Source organism: Pleurodeles waltl, chromosome 1_2 (assembly GCF_031143425.1).
Source record: "Pleurodeles waltl isolate 20211129_DDA chromosome 1_2, aPleWal1.hap1.20221129, whole genome shotgun sequence".
In the NCBI taxonomy this organism is placed as follows: Eukaryota; Metazoa; Chordata; class Amphibia; order Caudata; family Salamandridae; genus Pleurodeles; species Pleurodeles waltl.
In genome coordinates, this window is record NC_090437.1 from 513,495,408 (window position 1) to 513,520,349 (window position 24,942).

Sequence of the window (24,942 nt, forward strand, 5' to 3'; positions counted from 1 at the left end):
GGGAGTGAACCTTGCCTAAGGGGTCACTCCCCCGGGGGGTGGGGGTGGAGAGGAAAATATTTTTAGGGCTTTTCTGCCCCCCCCGGAGGCAGATCAGCCTAATATAATTAGACACCAGGGATATATATATATATATCCCTGGTGTCTAATTATATTAGGCTGATCTGCCTATATCCCTGGTGTCTAATTATATTAGGCTGATCTGCCTCCGGGGGGGCAGAAAAGCCCTAAAAATATTTTGCCCCCCTCGGGGAGCTGCCCTTGCCCAAGGGGCCACTCCCCTTTTGCGTTAGTATATTTAAAAAAAATACCCTGGTGTCTAGTTGCTTCTGCCCCCATAGGGGGCCAGAAATGAACTAAAAATAATTTAGCATCCCGGGGAGAAAAAAAATATGTATCCTTAGTGTCTCAGGGTTTTCTGACCCCAGGGCAGATCGTCCTAATTACATTAGGCTGAGCATTTCTCTTCCGCAATTTCGCTTGAAGCATGCTTCCAACGCGATGGGAGGTGACCTCTGATGAGGTCAGCACGCTCTTGTGTGCTGAAGTCATCAGACGTCACTGGGGGGGTTGGGGTGCAAGGGGAAGCAATTCCCCTTCCAGCCCTGACCTGGGGGGGTGCGGGCGGCCCTAGGGGGGAGCACTAGCGCTTCCCTGAGGGCTGGTAATCGGACGTAATAGTTACGTCCGGGGCACCTGAGAGGCGCAGCCAAAGATGTAACCATTACGTCCATGGCGCGCAAGGGGTTAAAGAAGAAAGATAATGTTTAATTACCACATTGGAGTAATCTAAACTTAAGGTTGTGGTAAATCATCCAGAAAACTACACATGGCCTGGGATATAGCCACAAGTACTTTTAGGGATGATTCAGAACATTGGAATCTTACCTATGCATTGCACCAATTTGTGACTGTTGTCATGACCTATAAGCATATGCACGGTGATTCTGCATTGCAGAGATTTGACATGTGTGGGGTTAGCTAAGAACACAAAAGGATGATGGACGGAGTGTTGAAACATTTCAAACACTCACCCAAGGTCACAGATCTGGATTTAATCCAACGTTCTTTTGCCCACCAAGCCACCTCAATTTGAACCCAGCCATGTGCAAAGCAGTCTTGACCCTGTTCCCCATGGATGCTTGTTTCCGGTCCAGGGAGGACCTGGCTTGGCAGCTCGGGCTGGACTGTTGGGTCAAGACTGATTTGCATATGGCTGTTCAGCCTTGTTCAGCACTCTGTCCATCATCCTTTTGTGTTGCTAGGGTTAGCTAAGAAGTAAAAAACAAAAAATATGTTTTTAATTTCTTTTCATTTAATTGAAAACTTTTTCCACAAACCTTTCCTTTCCCTTCTTACAATTCCCTTGTCAAAAAGGGATAGTGTGCTGCAATTTTGAGCAATTTCTTATGCACCAATTATATAGGGTATAAAGCACCCCCTGCTGTACATTCTAAGGATACTGTATTTCAGTTACGGGTTCCATAACCAAAAAGAGGAATAAAGCCGAACCCTGAGTTCCTTTATAAGGTTATGGAACTCCTTGTGGGACTCCTTGTCAGATATGCCAGGGGGTACTACAGCCCATATACTGTTCGTAGTCACACCTTCTCCTTTCTAACAAACCACTTAAAACCTCGGTGTGAAAATCCTTTATGTGAAAGAGCAAGCATGTTTGGAAACATGAAGAATAAAAATAAAATCTCTAACACAAAATGTAAACACATCAAAAACCTGTTAGATATTTGTTGCAAAAAGATATTAGAAACAGTTCAATACAAGTCAGTTTTCTTTTATTTTAAAGTGCAGTAGCTCGGAATGTGTTAACAACATGAAGAAAGATTCTTGCTTTATTCTCAGGAGTGCAAAAAATAAACTTATTCTCTCTGCTTGTCATTGTAAGCTATTAAATTAAATCGAGGATTGGTAAAGCATGGCAAATTACATGTGAGGGTCTCGACTGAATTGTAGGCATGGGGAGATTAAGTGATTTGCCCAGAATCACAGGATATTGAGCTCACAAACTCAAACTTAGTTCCTCCAGCTCCAAGGTTGGCAGCTCAAGTCATTATGAAACACCCTCACCCACACCACACCCTTAAAATAGAGCAGAAAAAAGCTAAAACAATGTTCTGTGCTTTAGTTATGTTCTTTGGCCTGGTTTCCCATTCACCTCAGCTGCTGGCTTTAGCAGTAGGCATTGTGATGTCATTAGTAACCTTATAATAGTCAAGTTCTGATGACTTTTCATTATAAATTAATTAGTGACTGCCGTTCACACTGGGACTACAGAATTAAATGTATTACATCTGCTTAATTCAGGTGGGATTTAAAAAAATGGGTGTGTGACACAGACATAGCAATTGCTTGTGAATGGCCAAAAAATCAATCTGTGAAGGTGTTGACCTCGCTTACATTGCATATTGTGAGACACTGTGGTGGGATTCCCTACACTGATCCCTGAGCACAATTGGGATTGTAATCTTTTTAGAGTCTTATGAATGACAGAGTAACCAGGTTGCTTGAGTCATCATCTAAAATGTTTGGGGAATCGAGCCTTATTTACTGGGATAATGGCACATAAAATACAAATAACTGTCAACAGAAAGACTACTTTTCAGCCGTAAATCCTCCTGCAGCACTTGATGTGGCACTGTGGGAAGTCACTAAAATAACTTTTAATACATCTAAAAAGAAAAGGTACATTTCTTTAAAAAAAATTGTAGTTCTGTGAAAATGTGTTGTTTCTGTTCAGAGATTTTATCAAATGGCAATCAGAGTGTCCTAAATGATCCAATGCTTATGGATTGTCTTTTAACCTCTCACAGGATGGCTTCACTCCACTAGCTGTGGCACTACAGCAAGGACACAACCAGGTGGTGGCCATCCTCCTGGAGAATGACACCAAGGGTAAAGTCAGGCTGCCTGCTCTGCATATCGCTGCTCGGAAAGATGACACTAAGTCTGCAGCCCTGCTGCTCCAAAATGACCACAACGCAGATGTACAATCCAAGGTGAGTGGCGCCTCTCAGACTCCTGTCACATTATCCCTGTTGGATAGCTGAGAAAGATTCCACTGGCAATATGTATTGTGTATTTGCAGGGGGTTTTGTAATGTTTTTCCATGAGTTGTCTTCAAGAATGGACAACAGTGGAGTTGATAATGAAGATGATGGGAAATGTATGAGGTGCAACCGCACAACCAAGGGGTTTCCTGGCACTCTCCCCAAATCTGTGTCTGACAGATGATTACGTGGAAGAGAACAGATGAGTTTTTAGATCTCTGTGTAAAAGAAGGAGATTGGACAACTCCTGAGAATAATCAGGAGTTTTTCTAAGACATAGGCATGACATAAGAAAAGGCTGTGTGTAGGAAGTTGGCTCTGTATGTGCTATTTCAAAGTAAGGAATAGCATGCACAGAGTCCAAGGGTTCCCCTTAGAGGTAAGATAGTGGCAAAAAGAGATAATACTAATGCTCTATTTTGTGGTAGTGTGGTCGAGCAGTAGGCTTATCCAAGGAGTAGTGTTAAGCATTTGTTGTACATACACATAGACAATAAATGAGGTACACACACTCAGAGACAAATCCAGCCAATAGGTTTTGTTATAGAAAAATATCTTTTCTTAGTTTATTTTAAGAACCACAGGTTCAAATTCTACATGTAATATCTCATTTGAAAGGTATTGCAGGTAAGTACTTTAGGAACTTTAAATCATAAAAATTGCATGTATACTTTACAAGTTATTGACAAATAGCTGTTTTAAAAGTGGACACAGTGCAATTTTCACAGTTCCTGGGGGAGGTAAGTTTTGGTTAGTTTTACCAGGTAAGTAAGACACTTACAGGGTTCAGTTCTTGGTCCAAGGTAGCCCACCGTTGGGGGTTCAGAGCAACCCCAAAGTCACCACACCAGCAGCTCAGGGCCGGTCAGGTGCAGAGTTCAAAGTGGTGCCCAAAACACATAGGCTAGAATGGAGAGAAGGGGGTGCCCCGGTTCCGGTCTGCTTGCAGGTAAGTACCCGCGTCCTCGGAGGGCAGACCAGGGGGGTTTTGTAGGGCGCCGGGGGGGACACAAGTCCACACAGAAATTTCACCCTCAGCAGCGCGGAGGCGGCCGGGTGCAGTGTAGAAACAGGCGTCGGGTTCGCAATGTTAGTCTATGAGAGATCTCGGGATCTCTTCAGCGCTGCAGGCAGGCAAGGGGGGGGTTCCTCGGGGAAACCTCCACTTGGGCAAGGGAGAGGGACTCCTGGGGGTCACTTCTCCAGTGAAAGTCCGGTCCTTCAGGTCCTGGGGGCTGCGGGTGCAGGGTCTCTCCCAGGCGTCGGGACTTTGGATTCAAAGAGTCGCGGTCAGGGGAAGCCTCGGGATTCCCTCTGCAGGCGGCGCTGTGGGGGCTCAGGGGGGACAGGTTTTGGTACTCACAGTATCAGAGTAGTCCTGGGGTCCCTCCTGAGGTGTTGGGTCTCCACCAGCCGAGTCGGGGTCGCCGGGTGCAGTGTTGCAAGTCTCACGCTTCTTGCGGGGAGCTTGCAGGGTTCTTTCAAGGCTGCTGGAAACAAAGTTGCAGCCTTTCTTGGAGCAGGTCCGCTGTCCTCGGGAGTTTCTTGTCTTTTCGAAGCAGGGGCAGTCCTCAGAGGATGTCGAGGTCGCTGGTCCCTTTGGAAGGCGTCGCTGGAGCAGGATCTTTGGAAGGCAGGAGACAGGCCGGTGAGTTTCTGGAGCCAAGGCAGTTGTCGTCTTCTGGTCTTCCTCTGCAGGGGTTTTCAGCTAGGCAGTCCTTCTTCTTGTAGTTGCAGGAATCTAATTTTCTAGGGTTCAGGGTAGCCCTTAAATACTAAATTTAAGGGCGTGTTTAGGTCTGGGGGGTTAGTAGCCAATGGCTACTAGCCCTGAGGGTGGGTACACCCTCTTTGTGCCTCCTCCCAAGGGGAGGGGGTCACAATCCTAACCCTATTGGGGGAATCCTCCATCTGCAAGATGGAGGATTTCTAAAAGTTAGAGTCACTTCAGCTCAGGACACCTTAGGGGCTGTCCTGACTGGCCAGTGACTCCTCCTTGTTGCTTTCTTTGTTCCCTCCAGCCTTGCCGCCAAAAGTGGGGGCCGTGGCCGGAGGGGGCGGCAACTCCACTAAGCTGGAGTGCCCTGCTGGGTTGTGACAAAGGGGTGAGCCTTTGAGGCTCACCGCCAGGTGTCACAGCTCCTGCCTGGGGGAGGTGTTAGCATCTCCACCCAGTGCAGGCTTTGTTACTGGCCTCAGAGTGACAAAGGCACTCTCCCCATGGGGCCAGCAACATGTCTCTGGTGTGGCAGGCTGCTGGAACTAGTCAGCCTACACAGACAGTCGGTCAAGTTTCAGGGGGCACCTCTAAGGTGCCCTCTGTGGTGTATTTTACAATAAAATGTACACTGGCATCAGTGTGCATTTATTGTGCTGAGAAGTTTGATACCAAACTTCCCAGTTTTCAGTGTAGCCATTATGGTGCTGTGGAGTTCGTGGTTGACAGACTCCCAGACCATATACTCTTATGGCTACCCTGCACTTACAATGTCTAAGGTTTTGTTTAGACACTGTAGGGGTACCATGCTCATGCACTGGTACCCTCACCTATGGTATAGTGCACCCTGCCTTAGGGCTGTAAGGCCTGCAAGAGGGGTGTCTTACCTATACTGCATAGGCAGTGAGAGGCTGGCATGGCACCCTGAGGGGAGTGCCATGTCGACTTACTCGTTTTGTTCTCACTAGCACACACAAGCTGGCAAGCAGTGTGTCTGTGCTGAGTGAGAGGTCTCCAGGGTGGCATAAGACATGCTGCAGCCCTTAGAGACCTTCCTTGGCATCAGGGCCCTTGGTACTAGAAGTACCAGTTACAAGGGACTTATCTGGATGCCAGGGTCTGCCAATTGTGGATACAAAAGTACAGGTTAGGGAAAGAACACTGGTGCTGGGGCCTGGTTAGCAGGCCTCAGCACACTTTCAATTGTAAACATAGCATCAGCAAAGGCAAAAAGTCAGGGGGCAACCATGCCAAGGAGGCATTTCCTTACACAACCCCCCCCCAAACGAAAGAGGATGAGACTAACCTTTCCCAAGAGAGTCTTCATTTTCTAAGTGGAAGAACCTGGAAAGGCCATCTGCATTGGCATGGGCAGTCCCAGGTCTGTGTTCCACTATAAAGTCCATTCCCTGTAGGGAGATGGACCACCTCAACAGTTTAGGATTTTCACCTTTCATTTGCATCAGCCATTTGAGAGGTCTGTGGTCAGTTTGAACTAGGAAGTGAGTCCCAAAGAGGTATGGTCTCAGCTTCTTCAGGGACCAAACCACAGCAAAGGCCTCCCTCTCAATGGCACTCCAACGCTGCTCCCTGGGGAGTAACCTCCTGCTAATGAAAGCAACAGGCTGGTCAAGGCCATCATCATTTGTTTGGGACAAAACTGCCCCTATCCCATGTTCAGAGGCATCAGTCTGCACAATGAACTGCTTAGAATAATCTGGAGCTTTTAGAACTGGTGCTGAGCACATTGCCTGTTTCAGGGTGTCAAAGGCCTGTTGGCATTCTACAGTCCAGTTCACTTTCTTGGGCATCTTCTTGGAGGTGAGTTCAGTGAGGGCTGTCACAATGGATCCATATCCCTTCACAAACCTCCTGTAATACCCAGTCAAGCCAAGGAATGCCCTGACTTGAGTCTGGGTTTTTGGAGCTACCCAGTCCAGAATAGTCTGGATCTTGGGTTGGAGTGGCTGAACTTGGCCTCCACCTACAAGGTGGCCCAAGTAAACCACAGTTCCCTGCCCTATCTGGCATTTGGATGCCTTGATAGAGAGGCCTGCAGATTGCAGAGCCTTCAAAACCTTCTTCAGGTGGACCAGGTGATCCTGCCAGGTGGAGCTAAAGACAGCAATATCATCAAGATAAGCTGTGCTAAAGGACTCCAAGCCAGCAAGGACTTGATTCACCAACCTTTGGAAGGTGGCAGGGGCATTCTTTAAACCAAAGGGCATAACAGTAAACTGATAATGCCCATCAGGTGTGGAGAATGCTGTTTTCTCTTTTGCTCCAGGTGCCATTTTTATTTGCCAGTACCCTGCTGTCAAGTCAAAGGTACTTAAGAATTTGGCAGCACCTAATTTATCTATGAGCTCATCAGCTCTTGGAATTGGATGAGCATCTGTCTTGGTGACAGAATTGAGCCCTCTGTAGTCCACACAAAACCTCATCTCTTTCTTTCCATCTTTGGTGTGAGGTTTGGGGACTAAGACCACTGGGCTAGCCCAGGGGCTGTCAGAGCGCTCAATTACTCCCAATTCTAGCATCTTGTGGACTTCCACCTTGATGCTTTCCTTAACATGGTCAGACTGTCTAAAGATTTTGTTCTTGACAGGCATGCTGTCTCCTGTGTCCACATCATGGGTACACAGGGGGGTCTGACCAGGGGTTAAGGAGAAGAGTTCAGGAAACTGTTGTAGGACTCTCCTACAATCAGCTTGCTGTTGGCCAGAGAGGGTGTCTGAGTAGATCACTCCATCTACTGTGCCATCTTTTGGGTCTGATGACAGAAGATCAGGGAGAGGTTCACTCTCTGCCTCCTGATCCTCATCTGTTACCATCAACAGATTCACATCAGCCCTGTCATGGAAGAGCTTAAGGCGGTTCACATGGATCACCCTCTTGGGGCTCCTGCTTGTGCCCAGGTCCACCAAGTAGGTGACCTGACTCTTCCTCTCTAGTACTGGGTAAGGGCCACTCCATTTGTCCTGGAGTGCCCTGGGAGCCACAGGCTCCAGAACCCAGACTTTCTGCCCTGGTTGGAACTCAACCAGTGCAGCCTTTTGGTCATACCAAAACTTCTGGAGCTGTTGGCTGGCCTCAAGGTTTTTGGTTGCCTTTTCCATGTACTCTGCCATTCTAGAGCGAAGGCCAAGTACATAGTCCACTATGTCTTGTTTAGGCTCATGAAGAGGTCTCTCCCAGCCTTCTTTAACAAGAGCAAGTGGTCCCCTTACAGGATGACCAAACAGAAGTTCAAAGGGTGAGAATCCTACTCCCTTCTGTGGCACCTCTCTGTAAGCGAAAAGCAGACATGGCAAGAGGACATCCCATCTCCTTTTGAGTTTTTCTGGGAGCCCCATGATCATGCCTTTTAATGTCTTGTTGAATCTCTCAACCAAGCCATTAGTTTGTGGATGGTATGGTGTAGTGAATTTATAAGTCACTCCACACTCATTCCACATGTGCTTTAGGTATGCTGACATGAAGTTGGTACCTCTGTCAGACACCACCTCCTTAGGGAAACCCACTCTGGTAAAGATACCAATGAGGGCCTTGGCTACTGCAGGGGCAGTAGTCGACCTAAGGGGAATAGCTTCAGGATACCTGGTAGCATGATCCACTACTACCAGGATATACATATTTCCTGAGGCTGTGGGAGGTTCTAGTGGACCAACTATGTCCACACCCACTCTTTCAAAGGGAACCCCCACCACTGGAAGTGGAATGAGGGGGGCCTTTGGATGTCCACCTGTCTTACCACTGGCTTGACAGGTGGGGCAGGAGAGGCAAAACTCCTTAACCATGTTGGACATATTGGGCCAGTAGAAGTGGTTGACTAACCTCTCCCACGTCTTGGTTTGTCCCAAATGTCCAGCAAGGGGAATGTCATGGTCCAATGTTAGGATGAACTTCCTGAACAGCTGAGGCACTACCACTCTCCTAGTGGCACCAGGTTTGGGGTCTCTGGCCTCAGTGTACAGGAGTCCATCTTCCCAATAGACCCTATGTGTTCCATTTTTCTTGCCTTTGGACTCTTCAGCAGCTTGCTGCCTAAGGCCTTCAAGAGAGGGACAGGTTTCTTGTCCCTTACACAGCTCCTCCCTTGAGGGTCCCCCTGGGCCTAAGAGCTCAACCTGATAAGGTTCAAGCTCCAAAGGCTCAGTTCCCTCAGAGGGCAGAACTTCTTCCTGAGAAGAGAGGTTCCCTTTCTTTTGCTGTGTTGCAGTTGGTTTCCCAACTGACTTTCCTGTTCTCTTGGTAGGCTGGGCCATTCTTCCAGACTCCAGCTCTACTTGTTCACCCTGTGCCTTGCATTGTGCTCTTGTTTTCACACACAACAGTTCAGGGATACCCAGCATTGCTGCATGGGTTTTTAGTTCTACCTCAGCCCATGCTGAGGACTCCAGGTCATTTCCAAGCAGACAGTCCACTGGGATATTTGAGGAGACCACCACCTGTTTCAGGCCATTGACCCCTCCCCATTCTAAAGTAACCATTGCCATGGGATGTACTTTTCTCTGATTGTCAGCGTTGGTGACTGTGTAAGTTTTTCCAGTCAGGTATTGGCCAGGGGAAACCAGTTTCTCTGTCACCATGGTGACACTGGCACCTGTATCCCTCAGGCCCTCTATTCTAGTCCCATTAATTAAGAGTTGCTGTCTGTATTTTTGCATGTTAGGCGGCCAGACAGCTAGTGTGGCTAAATCCACCCCACCCTCAGAAACTAGAGTAGCTTCAGTGTGGACCCTGATTTGCTCTGGGCACACTGTTGATCCCACTTGGAGACTAGCCATACCAGTGTTACCTGGATGGGAGTTTGGAGTGGAACCTTTCTTGGGACAGGCCTTGTCTCCAGTTTGGTGTCCATGCTGTTTACAGCTATGACACCAGGCCTTTTTGGGATCAAAGTTTTTACCCTTGTACCCATTGTTTTGTGAAGAGGCTCTGGGCCCACCCTCCTGTGCAGGTTTTTGGGGGCCTGTAGAAGACTCTTTACTATTTTTAGTTTTGGTTGTCTCATCACCCTTCCCCTGGGGAGTCTTTGTGACCCCTTTCTTTTGGTCACCCCCTGTTGAAGTCTTGGACACCCTTGTCTTGACCCAATGGTCCGCCTTCTTTCCCAATTCTTGGGGAGAAATTGGTCCTAGGTCTACCAGATGCTGATGCAGTTTATCATTGAAACAATTACTTAACAGGTGTTCTTTCACAAATAAATTGTACAGCCCATCATAATTACTTACACCACTGCCTTGAATCCAACCATCTAGTGTTTTCACTGAGTAGTCAACAAAGTCAACCCAGGTCTGGCTCGAGGATTTTTGAGCCCCCCTGAACCTAATCCTGTACTCCTCAGTGGAGAATCCAAAGCCCTCAATCAGGGTACCCTTCATGAGGTCATAAGATTCTGCATCTTTTCCAGAGAGTGTGAGGAGTCTATCCCTACACTTTCCAGTGAACATTTCCCAAAGGAGAGCACCCCAGTGAGATCTGTTCACTTTTCTGGTTACACAAGCCCTCTCAAAAGCTGTGAACCATTTGGTGATGTCATCACCATCTTCATATTTTGTCACAATCCCTTTGGGGATTTTTAACATGTCAGGAGAATCTCTGACCCTATTTATATTGCTGCCACCATTGATGGGTCCTAGGCCCATCTCTTGTCTTTCCCTTTCTATGGCTAGGAGCTGTCTCTCTAAAGCCAATCTTTTGGCCATCCTGGCTAACAGGAGGTCATCTTCACTGAGAGCATCCTCAGTGATTTCAGAAATGTGGGACCCTCCTGTGAGGGACTCACTATTTCTGACTAACACAGTTGGAGACAGGACTTGAGGGGTCCTGTTCTCCCTATTTAGGACTGGAGGAGGGACATTGGCCTCCAAGTCACTAATTTCTTCCTCTGTGAGGTCATCATCAGAGGGGTTGGCTTTTTCAAACTCTGCCAACAGCTCCTGGAGCTGAATTTTGGTAGGTCTGGAGCCAATGGTTATTTTTTTGATATTACAGAGAGACCTTAGCTCCCTCATCTTAAGATGGAGGTAAGGTGTGGTGTCGAGTTCCACCACATTCATCTCTGTATCAGACATTATTTTGCTAAGAGTTGGAAGACTTTTTAAAGAATCTAAAACTGTTTCTAGAATCTAATTTCAAACTTTTAACAAACTTTTAAACTCTAAAAGACAATGCTAAACAGGGACTTAACACACAAGGCCCTAGCAGGACTTTTAAGAATTTAGAACAATTTCAAATTGCAAAAATGAATTTCTAATGACAATTTTGGAATTTGTCGTGTGATCAGGTATTGGCTGAGTAGTCCAGCAAATGCAAAGTCTTGTACCCCACCGCTGATCCACCAATGTAGGAAGTTGGCTCTGTATGTGCTATTTCAAAGTAAGGAATAGCATGCACAGAGTCCAAGGGTTCCCCTTAGAGGTAAGATAGTGGCAAAAAGAGATAATACTAATGCTCTATTTTGTGGTAGTGTGGTCGAGCAGTAGGCTTATCCAAGGAGTAGTGTTAAGCATTTGTTGTACATACACATAGACAATAAATGAGGTACACACACTCAGAGACAAATCCAGCCAATAGGTTTTGTTATAGAAAAATATCTTTTCTTAGTTTATTTTAAGAACCACAGGTTCAAATTCTACATGTAATATCTCATTTGAAAGGTATTGCAGGTAAGTACTTTAGGAACTTTAAATCATAAAAATTGCATGTATACTTTACAAGTTATTGACAAATAGCTGTTTTAAAAGTGGACACAGTGCAATTTTCACAGTTCCTGGGGGAGGTAAGTTTTGGTTAGTTTTACCAGGTAAGTAAGACACTTACAGGGTTCAGTTCTTGGTCCAAGGTAGCCCACCGTTGGGGGTTCAGCGCAACCCCAAAGTCACCACACCAGCAGCTCAGGGCCGGTCAGGTGCAGAGTTCAAAGTGGTGCCCAAAACACATAGGCTAGAATGGAGAGAAGGGGGTGCCCCGGTTCCGGTCTGCTTGCAGGTAAGTACCCGCGTCCTCGGAGGGCAGACCAGGGGGGTTTTGTAGGGCACCGGGGGGGACACAAGTCCACACAGAAATTTCACCCTCAGCAGCGCGGGGGCGGCCGGGTGCAGTGTAGAAACAGGCGTCGGGTTCGCAATGTTAGTCTATGAGAGATCTCGGGATCTCTTCAGCGCTGCAGGCAGGCAAGGGGGGGGTTCCTCGGGGAAACCTCCACTTGGGCAAGGGAGAGGGACTCCTGGGGGTCACTTCTCCAGTGAAAGTCCGGTCCTTCAGGTCCTGGGGGCTGCGGGTGCAGGGTCTCTCCCAGGCGTCGGGACTTTGGATTCAAAGAGTCGCGGTCAGGGGAAGCCTCGGGATTCCCTCTGCAGGCGGCGCTGTGGGGGCTCAGGGGGGACAGGTTTTGGTACTCACAGTATCAGAGTAGTCCTGGGGTCCCTCCTGAGGTGTTGGGTCTCCACCAGCCGAGTCGGGGTCGCCGGGTGCAGTGTTGCAAGTCTCACGCTTCTTGCGGGGAGCTTGCAGGGTTCTTTCAAGGCTGCTGGAAACAAAGTTGCAGCCTTTCTTGGAGCAGGTCCGCTGTCCTCGGGAGTTTCTTGTCTTTTTGAAGCAGGGGCAGTCCTCAGAGGATGTCGAGGTCGCTGGTCCCTTTGGAAGGCGTCGCTGGAGCAGGATCTTTGGAAGGCAGGAGACAGGCCGGTGAGTTTCTGGAGCCAAGGCAGTTGTCGTCTTCTGGTCTTCCTCTGCAGGGGTTTTCAGCTAGGCAGTCCTTCTTGTAGTTGCAGGAATCTAATTTTCTAGGGTTCAGGGTAGCCCTTAAATACTAAATTTAAGGGCGTGTTTAGGTCTGGGGGGTTAGTAGCCAATGGCTACTAGCCCTGAGGGTGGGTACACCCTCTTTGTGCCTCCTCCCAAGGGGAGGGGGTCACAATCCTAACCCTATTGGGGGAATCCTCCATCTGCAAGATGGAGGATTTCTAAAAGTTAGAGTCACTTCAGCTCAGGACACCTTAGGGGCTGTCCTGACTGGCCAGTGACTCCTCCTTGTTGCTTTCTTTGTTCCCTCCAGCCTTGCCGCCAAAAGTGGGGGCCGTGGCCGGAGGGGGCGGGCAACTCCACTAAGCTGGAGTGCCCTGCTGGGTTGTGACAAAGGGGTGAGCCTTTGAGGCTCACCGCCAGGTGTCACAGCTCCTGCCTGGGGGAGGTGTTAGCATCTCCACCCAGTGCAGGCTTTGTTACTGGCCTCAGAGTGACAAAGGCACTCTCCCCATGGGGCCAGCAACATGTCTCTGGTGTGGCAGGCTGCTGGAACTAGTCAGCCTACACAGACAGTCGGTCAAGTTTCAGGGGGCACCTCTAAGGTGCCCTCTGTGGTGTATTTTACAATAAAATGTACACTGGCATCAGTGTGCATTTATTGTGCTGAGAAGTTTGATACCAAACTTCCCAGTTTTCAGTGTAGCCATTATGGTGCTGTGGAGTTCGTGGTTGACAGACTCCCAGACCATATACTCTTATGGCTACCCTGCACTTACAATGTCTAAGGTTTTGTTTAGACACTGTAGGGGTACCATGCTCATGCACTGGTACCCTCACCTATGGTATAGTGCACCCTGCCTTAGGGCTGTAAGGCCTGCAAGAGGGGTGTCTTACCTATACTGCATAGGCAGTGAGAGGCTGGCATGGCACCCTGAGGGGAGTGCCATGTCGACTTACTCGTTTTGTTCTCACTAGCACACACAAGCTGGCAAGCAGTGTGTCTGTGCTGAGTGAGAGGTCTCCAGGGTGGCATAAGACATGCTGCAGCCCTTAGAGACCTTCCTTGGCATCAGGGCCCTTGGTACTAGAAGTACCAGTTACAAGGGACTTATCTGGATGCCAGGGTCTGCCAATTGTGGATACAAAAGTACAGGTTAGGGAAAGAACACTGGTGCTGGGGCCTGGTTAGCAGGCCTCAGCACACTTTCAATTGTAAACATAGCATCAGCAAAGGCAAAAAGTCAGGGGGCAACCATGCCAAGGAGGCATTTCCTTACACTGTGTTTAACTGATAACTATGGATGAGTGATCTCGCAACAATGAACCAGATACAGTCCTTTCTAGGATCTATAGATGTATCCTTAGTAATACCCAAAAATACATAGTATCCAATAGTATAAGTGTATTCAATATGTCACCCATTGTGCAGTAGTCTGATGCTCCAATGACACAATTAAACTATTGAAATGTTAATGTTAATACTAGAACATACTAGGAAAAAGAAGTGCTGGACCGAAAAGTCATGCCTAAAATGTAAAAACTTACAAACTACACATTCCAGTATAAGGCCATGGCCATATTGATGCTAAATCCTGATGTTGTAACTCCTATTACCCTACATATCGAAATTATGAGTACTGCAGCCATTACCACACCTTAACTTTCTCCCATTAAATTTCAGCAGGCCAAACCTGCCAAAATTTACTGAGTGGAAACCCCTTGGTAAATGTTGATACACTGAGACTTATTTAAAATATTTTACCAATTCTGCATGTAATTCTCCATTTGTCCTGCGGAAACTTAAAATAGGAGCACCTGGTAAATACCCCTCCCCCAGATAATGGTATTTCCCAGGTGTGGTATACACTATTGCTCATTCTGGGGTGCTCGTAATCCTGTGCCTGTGCCCTAAGTATTTTCTAGTGCTACAAAAATCTGTTTCTTCACCGAAAATAATAGTAAGAAATTGTAATTAGGGGCCAGATGTATCAAAAAAGCGTTTTGAAATTTCCTAATGGCAAATTTTTGTGATTCGCTATTAGGAAATTGCAAAATGCGATGTATTACAGTGTGCTAAACACTGTTAGTGATTCACAGTGGATCGCAAATCGACTTGTCTCATCAATATTCATGAGACAGGTCGCAATTTGTGACCCATTGTGAATGGCTGCAATCACAGGGATGGTGGCCTGCTGGGGTCCGCAGACCACCATGTCTGTGATTGCTTTTTAAATAAATAAATAGGGTGACCATAATTTAAAGTAAAGAAACGGGTATTTTCATAAAAATAGAAAAAGGAGTAACATTTTTAATTCAACCAAGCACACAGAATGACAGCACTTATCAGCAAAGAATTACAGCAGAGGCACTAAGAGCATAAATAAAATGCAATTTTTAAAGCTAGTATCATGCCTGTTAATTAAGTTGCTTTCTCATAACAGTTGCTAATTGTCCTTGCTTTAGAAAACATAAAAAGGCACCTCCCACCATTTTCAGTCGACCCTCTCTGAAAACCTGGGGCATGAGCTAATTGTCCCAAAGCCTGCCGGGACAGCTGGTGAAAAACCAGGACTATTGCAGCAAATCCGGGACACCTGGTCACCCTATAAATAAAGCAATTTTTTTTTGTAATGCTGGCTTTTTTTTTTAGGAAAGTTTTCTTTCCATTTTTTAAGAATAGGCAGTGGTCCCCCGTAGCACTGCCTGCTCTTAAAAGATGTTTGCACCCCCATTCGCACAGGGGTAAGGGTCCTTTGGTGACCCCTTCACGTTTGCGAATGGGTTACCACCAACTTCAAGTTGGTGGTAGCTTTGATTGTTTTAGGACCGCATTCCCGGTAGCAAAACAGTCATTCGTGAACCTGCAAGTTGCTATAAGGAAGGGACACCTTTGGTACGCTCCTTCCTAATAGCAAGTAGCAAACCCTATTTTGCAAGTCTGTAACAGGTTATCAACTGGCAAAATAGGGATGGTACATGGCAAAAAGCAATTTACCAGTTGCAAACAGCCCAATGAGCTGTTTGCAAAGGGTAAAAGAGTTTCATACATCTGGCTCTAAGTTCCCAGAGAGATTTCAAAGTACAAAATTAGTGTCCCAATACAACTAATAAACCCTATACTCATACTAATTTCAGTAGGCACATGTTATATATGATATAATTCCTTGCATACTTTATTCAGTCGATTGTCACTGGGAAGTTGTATGACCACAGAGAAGCGTGAGGAGTCAGGCGCAGAGCCTATGTAAAGTAACAGACTCCTGACCTGGTTTACCATATTCTTTTTATGTGCATTTCAGAAGGGAAATAATTTATTTCTTATAATCTCCTATATATCTTTGATATCATTATCATCTCTACAAGTAACAGATCGAATGCTTTGCCATCCACATATTCCTGGTGGAATGTTTGATTTGCTTTGCCATCCATCATCCAATCGTACAATGCCACGCTTAGCTTTCAAACCCTTAGTGTAGAGAACTCCCTACCACCTACTAATCCCGATGTCTTGTTTTACTGCCCTTCCCACTATATCCGTCTTGCCTCTCTCCTTGGTGCTATGCTTTCCAATACTGAAACGTGATATTTTACCCTGCTATCGCCTAAGTAGCACCAGCGTAATTATTAGGCCAGTTTTGTCTCAAGGCTACATTAGGAGAGTTTGAGGGTGGGATCCACAATGCTAGCTGCCTGTGTGCCCCTATCTACACCTCTCCCACAATCAGTGCACTGACTGTGTGCCATAGCATTTTTTATTTGGGTGTGTTTAGTGTATAAAATTCTGCTTTTCGTGTTTAATTTATGATGCACATTATTGCGAAACTTGGCTCGCCCTAATAGTTGTGTGTTGCTCAGCCCGGAGTAATGATAGTTGCTTGTTGCTATTTATTTGAATTGATAGAATGCAGATAGAATAGAGTCTGCTTGAAATAATGTTGTAATTCATTTAAAAAGCATGGAAAAGTGTGTGTTTTTTGCTGTTGTGGCTCATGTTCTCTGCCGTGATACTAACGTGTGTTCTTTTTCCAAATTATGCTGCTTCAGATGATGGTGAATAGGACGACCGAGGTACACAATCATGAGATGGCTGTAATATTTTACCTGTCCTGTTGTTTAACGCTCCCTGCTCCTCTATCCTCAGCAAGAACTATTGCATATATGATGCTTTATCATTAATATGCAAAACATGCACGAGGCATAGTCATTTCAGTATCTCTCTTTTCTTTCTAAATCCCATGCCCAGCTTGATTTCCCACCTTTCCATATCTCTGCAGCTGTGGTACTCTGCAGGACTTAGCTAATGTTCTTGCAGCTGTAGGATAATGATGGTTCAGACGATGAATACTTGCTTTAGCAATTTCAGGACTATTTGCTTGACCTTAGGCAGATTTTTGATTAGAAGAGTTCCCATAAAGCTCAATAATGCCTCAGAACAACAAGCCAGGCAAACACCACCACCAACGGGCCTTTATCAGCAAAGTTCAATGGTTGAACAAACTACTCCCATAGCGGTTCCGTGGACGAAATTAAAACCTGGAGGAAAAACTTTTATAATGCCGTTCTGTCAATATTTGTGGTTGATTTAGATAGTATTAATTTTGTGTGCTAGGGATTGCTTGCATTTTAGATACTTCTTAGGCATGCTGTGTTTTACTGATAAATCGAATCTTCTGAACTGATCCTATCTTAGTGACTTCAGTGACTTTGTGCCAACCAGAGGGTTGCATGGTGAGAACATTTGGTCATAGCTAAAGCCATTTGGGAACCAATGCCCCATCTTACGTGGTGTAGAATACTTTGGGCTTCCTGAACAAACCTAGCAATATGCTTACCAAAAGGGCCAAAATATTACTAAATAAATCTTTGCTAAAAAATTTAAAACATGGTCAGAGAGTTCCTTCAAGTTAAGCCATGATATTAATTTTTGAAAGTACTATTACAATTGGCCGTTGTTCTAGCCATGTTTCAGAAGATATTTCAGGAACCTGGTATAGAAAAAGTAGCTATATTTATGCTCCTAGCCTTAATGCCTGGTGTTTGAAAACGGCAAAAACCTGAGTGTTAAAAAAAGAAATAGAAATTCCACCCAAAATTTGACCTGCTTTTACTTGGGTAGCAGTGTGCTGCATACAGATTTTTATTTAGTGTGCACACGTGGAAGGCGATAGTTAGTGGTCTGGTTTACTGTCTACATTGGGTCTATGGGTACTCACAGTCCTAGTGATACACTCATGAGGAACTGTAACACAGATAGTAAAATTTAAATATGCATATTTTGATAAGTATTTTTCAATTAAATGCACCCTTCCACTACAGGCTCTGCTTATCTCCGACACTTTCTTATTTGTTTTTAATTCTAAGAAGAGTCACTTAACTTTCGATTGCGGGGTGCAGTACATGTGTATTGTTGTCATTTTGCCACCTCAGATCCTTATAAACAGAACTTACAAAAACATTTGAAAAAAAAGACATACAAATGCTCTGATAAACACTTAGATCATATATACTTTAAACGGAGACAGCGTGTGCTGGCAAGCGTGATGTTGCACATACTACAGCAATTTTGCATCTTTCCCATTTTCCTTGCAGAATGGATTTCATGGGCCCGGTTATGCGGTGCCAGTGCCACAGATAAGGATGAGTTCTTCTCCATGGTCTATTATAAGATGACATTTTGGCATTTTGAAAGACCCAGGTTTCCTTTAAGGCATATTTTATGAGACAAAGCATCACATTTAAGCGCATTGAAGATATGTTATTTTTATTCGATGCTCAATGGCTCAAACTCACTATCTCACCCTCCCCCGTGCCACCCTGCTGCTGGGATTCCAGTGCATTAAACTGTGTGCTTTATATCAGGTGCCGGCTTCCACCTCCTCAGAACATCATGGTCGCCTAGCAACCAATTTGCATCACAACATTCCTGCATCATTAAAGAATATTGAAGGCTCGCACAAGTAGGAATGTGCGCCAGGACACCCCATTCCATCACTACTCCCCCACTCCATGTGCTACCGAGAGACAGTGTCAAAGCAGATAGCATGGTATATTTTTCATAAGTAATTTGTGTCAATATCAGCGTTATGATAGCTGTATAATATGCAGTGCGGTTGTGGTACGGCATGCTAAATTTATGATGTTTCTGTAAAATGAAAAATTGGAATGTCTTTGACAAACATAAGTAGTACTTTAAGCACCAAAAGTAATAGAGCTAGTTACAGATTCTGAATGATTCCCTGTAAATGTCCGCCATAGAAGTATATTTTTATATAAACAAATTGGGGGGCAATGTGCAACATATTCTGTTGTTACAAAGGATCTTCGTCTCCAGTATTTAACTGGGCTTTCGAATTATTGCATACAATATTCAAGTCTAAAGCATACAAGCCCCAGTGTTAGACTTCAGGATGAGCCAATGTGGGAAGTACCTCAGTGCCCTGCCATTGGTTACATTTGAATACCTTTTTCATTGGTCGTCAAATACGGAGCCCTAAATAATCACCTGCTCTCATTTGGTAATGCGCATAGGCCTGTTTGTCTCCTGGACATCTGAGGCTGTATCATGATCTGGTGCTGTGCGCGGCATGCAGAAGTGGTCTGTGTGTTACTTTTTCCGGTCTGCAGTACATATGTTAACTGAAATGTTAGTGCATGGGTTCCAAGCACCACAGCTCGGATACTCCGAGGTAAACTCTACTATCAGCATTACATGCACTAACTCAATTATTTTTCAAGTTAATGTATGTTCTGTACATGTAAAAAAGAAACAGACCCAGCCTGTGCTGGGGCCACACAGAAAGTGGGATCATGAAACGCCTGCTAGAGCTTTATCCAATGCTCAGAAGTACTTTCTGTAATACCTACTAAATTATGATACATGCCAGTTGGTTTAACCTGGATTTTTCCAGCGGCAGAAAAGGCTTAGATTACTGGGTAATTTACTCAGTTCGTTGGATTTTGAGATTGAACATACCTCACCAAACTGAAAGGTTGAGGAGAGGAAATTGAGCCCCTTTCTAATATTTTCAAAAGAATGAACTCAGTGGATGAATAATTTTATAACACTGATATGCCAATTAGTTCGCAAGGGCAGTTTAGATTTGGAGACACACTTTGTTGACACAGAGGCAAATTACCTGGCCTACAAGTCATTTATCAGACTCTTGATTACACTCTACTTTCAGCATATTTAAGTTATGGTGCATTATACGTTTTGGCACTTTAAATTGCATATTAATTTTTGCTACAGAGTAGTGCGCCCTTGTTGCCCCCTTTTTTATGGAGGCTGGGATTTACCTGAAGATCTTTCCTTGTGATGAAACCTTCTTCCAGAGTTGGTGCCCATTTGCAGAGAATGTAAATTTCAGGTTCTGGCCCTGAACCATGATTCATGGTTTGGTGGTGGTTGATAGCATAATGAATTTGCCCAGTCTGGAGAAATGGCAGGGAATGCAAACAAATAACTTAACATTCGGACATTAGTAATGTAACTACTAATCCAGTCATTTTAATGGATTAACATTCTGCAGAATCAATTCATAGTAGAAATACAGTTCAAAATGGGATGTTGAGCATCTGCACTGCACTCTCCCAGGGTCTACTCAGCTCAACGTCAGCAAGCGACTACATCTTTTTGCTTGTTATTTATAGTGAATGACCAAAGTCCAATGTTACCTCTTGCAACGGTCACAAATGCACATGGTTCTATTTGGGAGGAACACTACCCCCAGGCTACCCTCCTTAAGTCCTAAAGCCCTCTGGAGTGCAGCTCCCCAAAATGTCACTGGAAATATGCATTATCCCCAGTTTATGTAAACCCTTTGACTAACAGTGAGGTACTAGCTTATCATTGTCAGAATATCACCTGAGATATATATAATGTCTCAAAGATCATCCACGAAAATGTCACCCCATTGGAATTAATAGTAGAAATTTATGACCAACGGAACAATATATTTAAACAATATTTCCACCACAGTATTTATGCCAAACACTATTTTTGTATGTGATATTCTGAAATGCAACCTCACTAATTCTCCAAAATCAAAAAATTAATATATATGTTTCCATCATAGACGATGCAAAGATTGTGGCTGGGTTAGACAAACTGACATTTTGCTGGCCCTAAACATTTGAGTAACCCTTGAATTTGTACATCAGAATATACCGGAGGAATGTGGCACCCCCTCCTGGTGGTTCACTAAATAGCTGGCTAATCTTACTGTCAGTCGTGGCTTGCTGGTCTCTGAAGGGGCGGGTGCGGCGCGGGGGGAGGGAGGGCATTTAATAAAAAATAAATAAATAAAAAATTATCTCCTCTGTTGCTGCCAGGCCGCTCCTCTGTCCCTCGTCGCTCCAGGCTGCAGGCACCGGCTCCCAGCCTCCCCTGCAGCCAATCCTGATGCTGCGCAAAGCAGTTTTAGGATTGGCTGGGAGCGCCCAGTCAGGGCGTTCTCAGGCAGAATGGGAGCCTGTGCAGACTCTCTCCAGCCGGGCAACTGTGTTGCTGGGCTGGAGAGAGCCTACTCTGCATGTGTGTTTGGCCGGCCCGAGACAGCCGGCCAAACATAATGCACACTGAGGGGAGTGATCTGTGCACTCCCCTCAGTGCTCGTAACCCCCAGTGCCCCGCTCCTTTACAAGAAAACTATAATAAACACAGTTTAGTATCATTTTCTTGTAAAGGTTTTGCAGCTGCTGCTGCTGGCGGGGGGCGACGCTCCTCAGCCGTAACGGAGGAGCTACACCTGCAGACTGTGATCTAGAATTGCCGTGGCTCTAGTTCTTGAATGCAGTTAGTACCAGCTATGAATGCTAGAATACACACTCAGTTGCTGAGCCCCTAAAGTGCAGTGCAGGAGCAACATTTACTGCTATATGAATCATTAAAATTAAATAAACAGTTCAGAATTAATTAAGCATGCACGGATTGCAGTGAAACCTATATTTTATCCTTAGCCAAAATGTTACTAGAAACAAATGCATTATTGAAGCTTCAGAACAAGCTAAAATATAGTCTTTGCCCAAAAATGGCATAAATTCGTCCTCAAAGTTCTTGAACTAGAAATTTTGGAAAAGGTTTTTGTCTGTAGGTAGCCAGCCCCTACTGTAGTCCAGGTTATGGTCCTTGAGCTCTTTGGACCATCCAGGGTAGGCCTGATGATTTTGCTTTGTGATACGGATTTCTAACCTTCAGTTCTGCTACTGTGTAATGCCACATTGTAAAGACCAGATTTCGTTGGGTGAAATATGTTATTAACCATACCACTTGAGCGTCTCAGGTTATGGCTTGCCTATTCTAATAAAAACTAGCAAATAACTGTATCACAAACATTTAAACTCCACATTAGAAGTTGGACAAAATTGGGAACTACACACTTCACAGAGTTAGTAAGGTTTTTATTTTTACCAAATCACAAGTCCAGTTCGAGAAAAGTTCCCCGCAGGACAAAAAAGGTTTTTATGTAAGAGAATTTTCTCTCAAAAGTCCTATTTTCTGAGAGAAGTCTTCTGAAAGTGGTGTTCTTTTCCCTTGAAACCTACTTTTATTGGTCATTCTTGCAGTGGGGCTGCTGCCAGAAAGGGCTGGTGGGGCAGCGTGCAGAGTTGAGGGAGGGGGTGAGCAATAATAAAAAATAAAAAAATACACTTACCTGCCGCCTCACCACCGCCACTCCCGCCGCCTTGATGCCTACCTTGCTCCCCTCCCCACCCAATCCTGATGTTTATCTCATTCTGTTACACAACATGAGAGAAGCGCCGGGAGTGGCCTGAGCGAGGAGAAATTTCACTCAGTGAGGGAATGGAACCCTGCAATTGGTCTCCATATGGCTGTGAAATACAGCTGGGTGGCGAGTTCTAAGTGCGCATATCAGTTTAGCCGGCCTCAGGAGGCCAGCCAAACTGAAATGTGCAGTTACAGTGTGCCACTATTCCCCCTCCCTGCTGACACAGAGAATGCTGGCCCGGCCCCACCCTAGATTCACCAGAAAAATAAAATGATAATAATTTATTAGCAAGTTAACAATAGGGCAACGCTCCTCCGCCATAGCTGAGGGGCCACCCCTGCATTCTTGTCAATATTGTTTTCTTTTACAGCCTTTAAAAAACTTTGTGCAGTTCACAACACTGCATTTTTGAGTTTTGGAAGAGTACAGAGGTCAAAGTCAAATTCAAAGGCACCCTTACTGAAATCATCTTCACCCCTTAAAAGGGGCATCTTTGTATCCAGGCATCTCTCAGGGAAATCCTTCTTGAGAGCTTATCACTAAATGTTGGTTGTTGTAAATAGAAAGGTTCTAAAGAGCCATCAAAGGGTGTGCAGCCACTTGTAGCAAAGACACATTTGCAGCTCTGAAAATGTAATTTTGTTGACATATAACTCTCTATGGCAAATACACTGCAGGTCCACATAGACCAAATGGCCATCCTTCAGTCTTCACTAACAGCTGAAGAATGTTAGGGGCGTCATTTCCTGCTGTTTGTTCTTCTTGATTTATTCCTACCAATCTTTCCTCTTACCACTGGCTGCATGACTTGGATGCCCTAACAGAATTTTTTAAGTTCTTGCACGACTTACCTTTTATTTTGGATGCCCTTTGCTCAGTGGGACTAAATGTTAAGCTGTGACACAGATCTCTAAAGCCTAAAATCTCGTGATCAAATGTTGCCACTCTCCGTGTATAACCTGTTGTATTTCTATCTTTACTTTTTTGTAGAGTGGTTTCACCCCGCTGCACATAGCTGCCCACTATGGAAATGTCAACGTGGCAACGCTCCTGCTGAACCGAGGTGCCGCTGTGGACTTCACTGCCAGGGTAACGCTTCCCATCTCTTTTCTTTTTGCCTATTTAGGCAGCCGCATCGGGTTTTGGGCACACACATTCCTGCTCAGTGTGCTACCTGTCTGCTGGAAAGCATTGAAGTGTTCAAGGCAATCTGCAAATTCTTCAGGAGCTTAGCAGCAGGTCATTATTAACGATTAGACACTGCTGCTCAGCCATCCTGAAGACATCCCATGCACCAGGTCTCAGACACTTCAGTTCACTGAGCAGGCTTGTCTTGCCGCCAAAGTTAGCTCTTTGGGAAATGTCCAATTCCTACTTCCACTCTCCCTAACAGAAGTTAAACAAAATGACAAAACACAAATTTGCTTGCAAGTGAAACAAGAATTTGCAATGCAATGGGTCTCGCGTTTGCTCGAGTTAGAGCTATTAGCGTTGTAAAGTCCTAACTGGACTTTTCTTGCTACATAAATTGAAAATGAAAAGTAAAACAGTTGATGTAAGCGAGCCGATTCAAAGCACCACCACTGCTGTGAGCGTAAGTGTGCGAGTTATTGTTCTCCTGCGTGAATGTCTAGAAAGAATCATGGCCGGGATGAAAGGCAAACCGATACTGGAGGAGGGGCCATCACAGGCTGAAACAGGAGAAAGCGTGATGGCCAAAATTAAAACAAAGACAGAAACACGGCTTCTGATATGCCAAAAAAATGAAGACAAATGGATGAGTAAAATGGATTACCGAGTTCTCAGGGACTCAAACGGACACCTACTTAACAGGAAACCAGAACAGTTATACACGAGGAAAGGGTAATTTGAAAAATGATATTCCTAGGGGTAAGTAGAAATATTAGAAGAATGGGTAATAACCGTCCCACAAACAGCCATAGTGAAGATGGTGTTTTTCCCCAAAATTGGGATTCTCCTTTCGGTGAATATTCTTGTTCTTGGAAGCCCTTTGGTCTCCAGAAATGGGTCAGAATCTTCAAGTCTGCACTACGTGACTTGAACTCAAAGACATTAGTGAAGAAGTATCCAGTGCACTATAAACTAGGTACCAGTAATTAAGCACAATTTCCTATTCAGAATAGTCTTAAGCACTGTAAGGGAACAAGCATGCCAGCAGTTAAAATAGTTTTGGCTGTGCCAAATCTGGGCATGCCCCAAACCTAGCCACTGGTTCTGAAACCAATGGAGGTAAAATATGACTGATTCCTTTAGGAAGGTGCCTTGTTATGGCAACTCTAGTGTATTTTGTCAAAGTGATTTCTGAGCATAAGTTTGGAATTAAGAGTGAACACATTAGATTTCACCACAGGTCTCGTGCCCAAAGGAGGGGTTATTTTTTCTAGATCAATTTTGAGGAACTCATAGGACTGCCAATTGTGACTGGCACCAATACATTCCAACAGTTGGTTTACAACTTTAATGGACGGCACCTTAAGGTAAAGATGGGGTCATCAGAATACTGTCAGATTTAGATGCCTTAATTCCGCTATCATTGTGTAAAGCACAATACATAAGACGTTAGTAGAAATTCTAAAGCTTCATAGTTTTTCACCTTCGAAGTGTACACACAGTAACTGTAATGTAAATATTCCAGTGAGAACGATGATAGTATGAA

The 24,942-nt window shown here is 45.0% G+C and overlaps 1 protein-coding gene across 33 annotated transcripts in view; it reads left to right on the plus strand.

The window, feature by feature from the left end:
* ANK2 (ankyrin 2) overlaps positions 1-24,942 on the plus strand; it is a 1,630,948-nt gene that overhangs the window by 1,106,544 nt on the left and 499,462 nt on the right. For 25 of the 33 annotated variants that reach the window (XM_069241684.1, XM_069241717.1, XM_069241674.1 and 22 more), the window contains 3 exons: positions 2,829-3,014; positions 16,582-16,605; positions 23,256-23,354. In XM_069241684.1, the coding sequence (XP_069097785.1) occupies positions 2,829-3,014; positions 16,582-16,605; positions 23,256-23,354 (309 nt within the window). The remainder of the gene's footprint in view (positions 1-2,828; positions 3,015-16,581; positions 16,606-23,255; positions 23,355-24,942) is intronic. The other 8 variants (XM_069241892.1, XM_069241902.1, XM_069241702.1 and 5 more) reach the window with 1 other exon arrangement.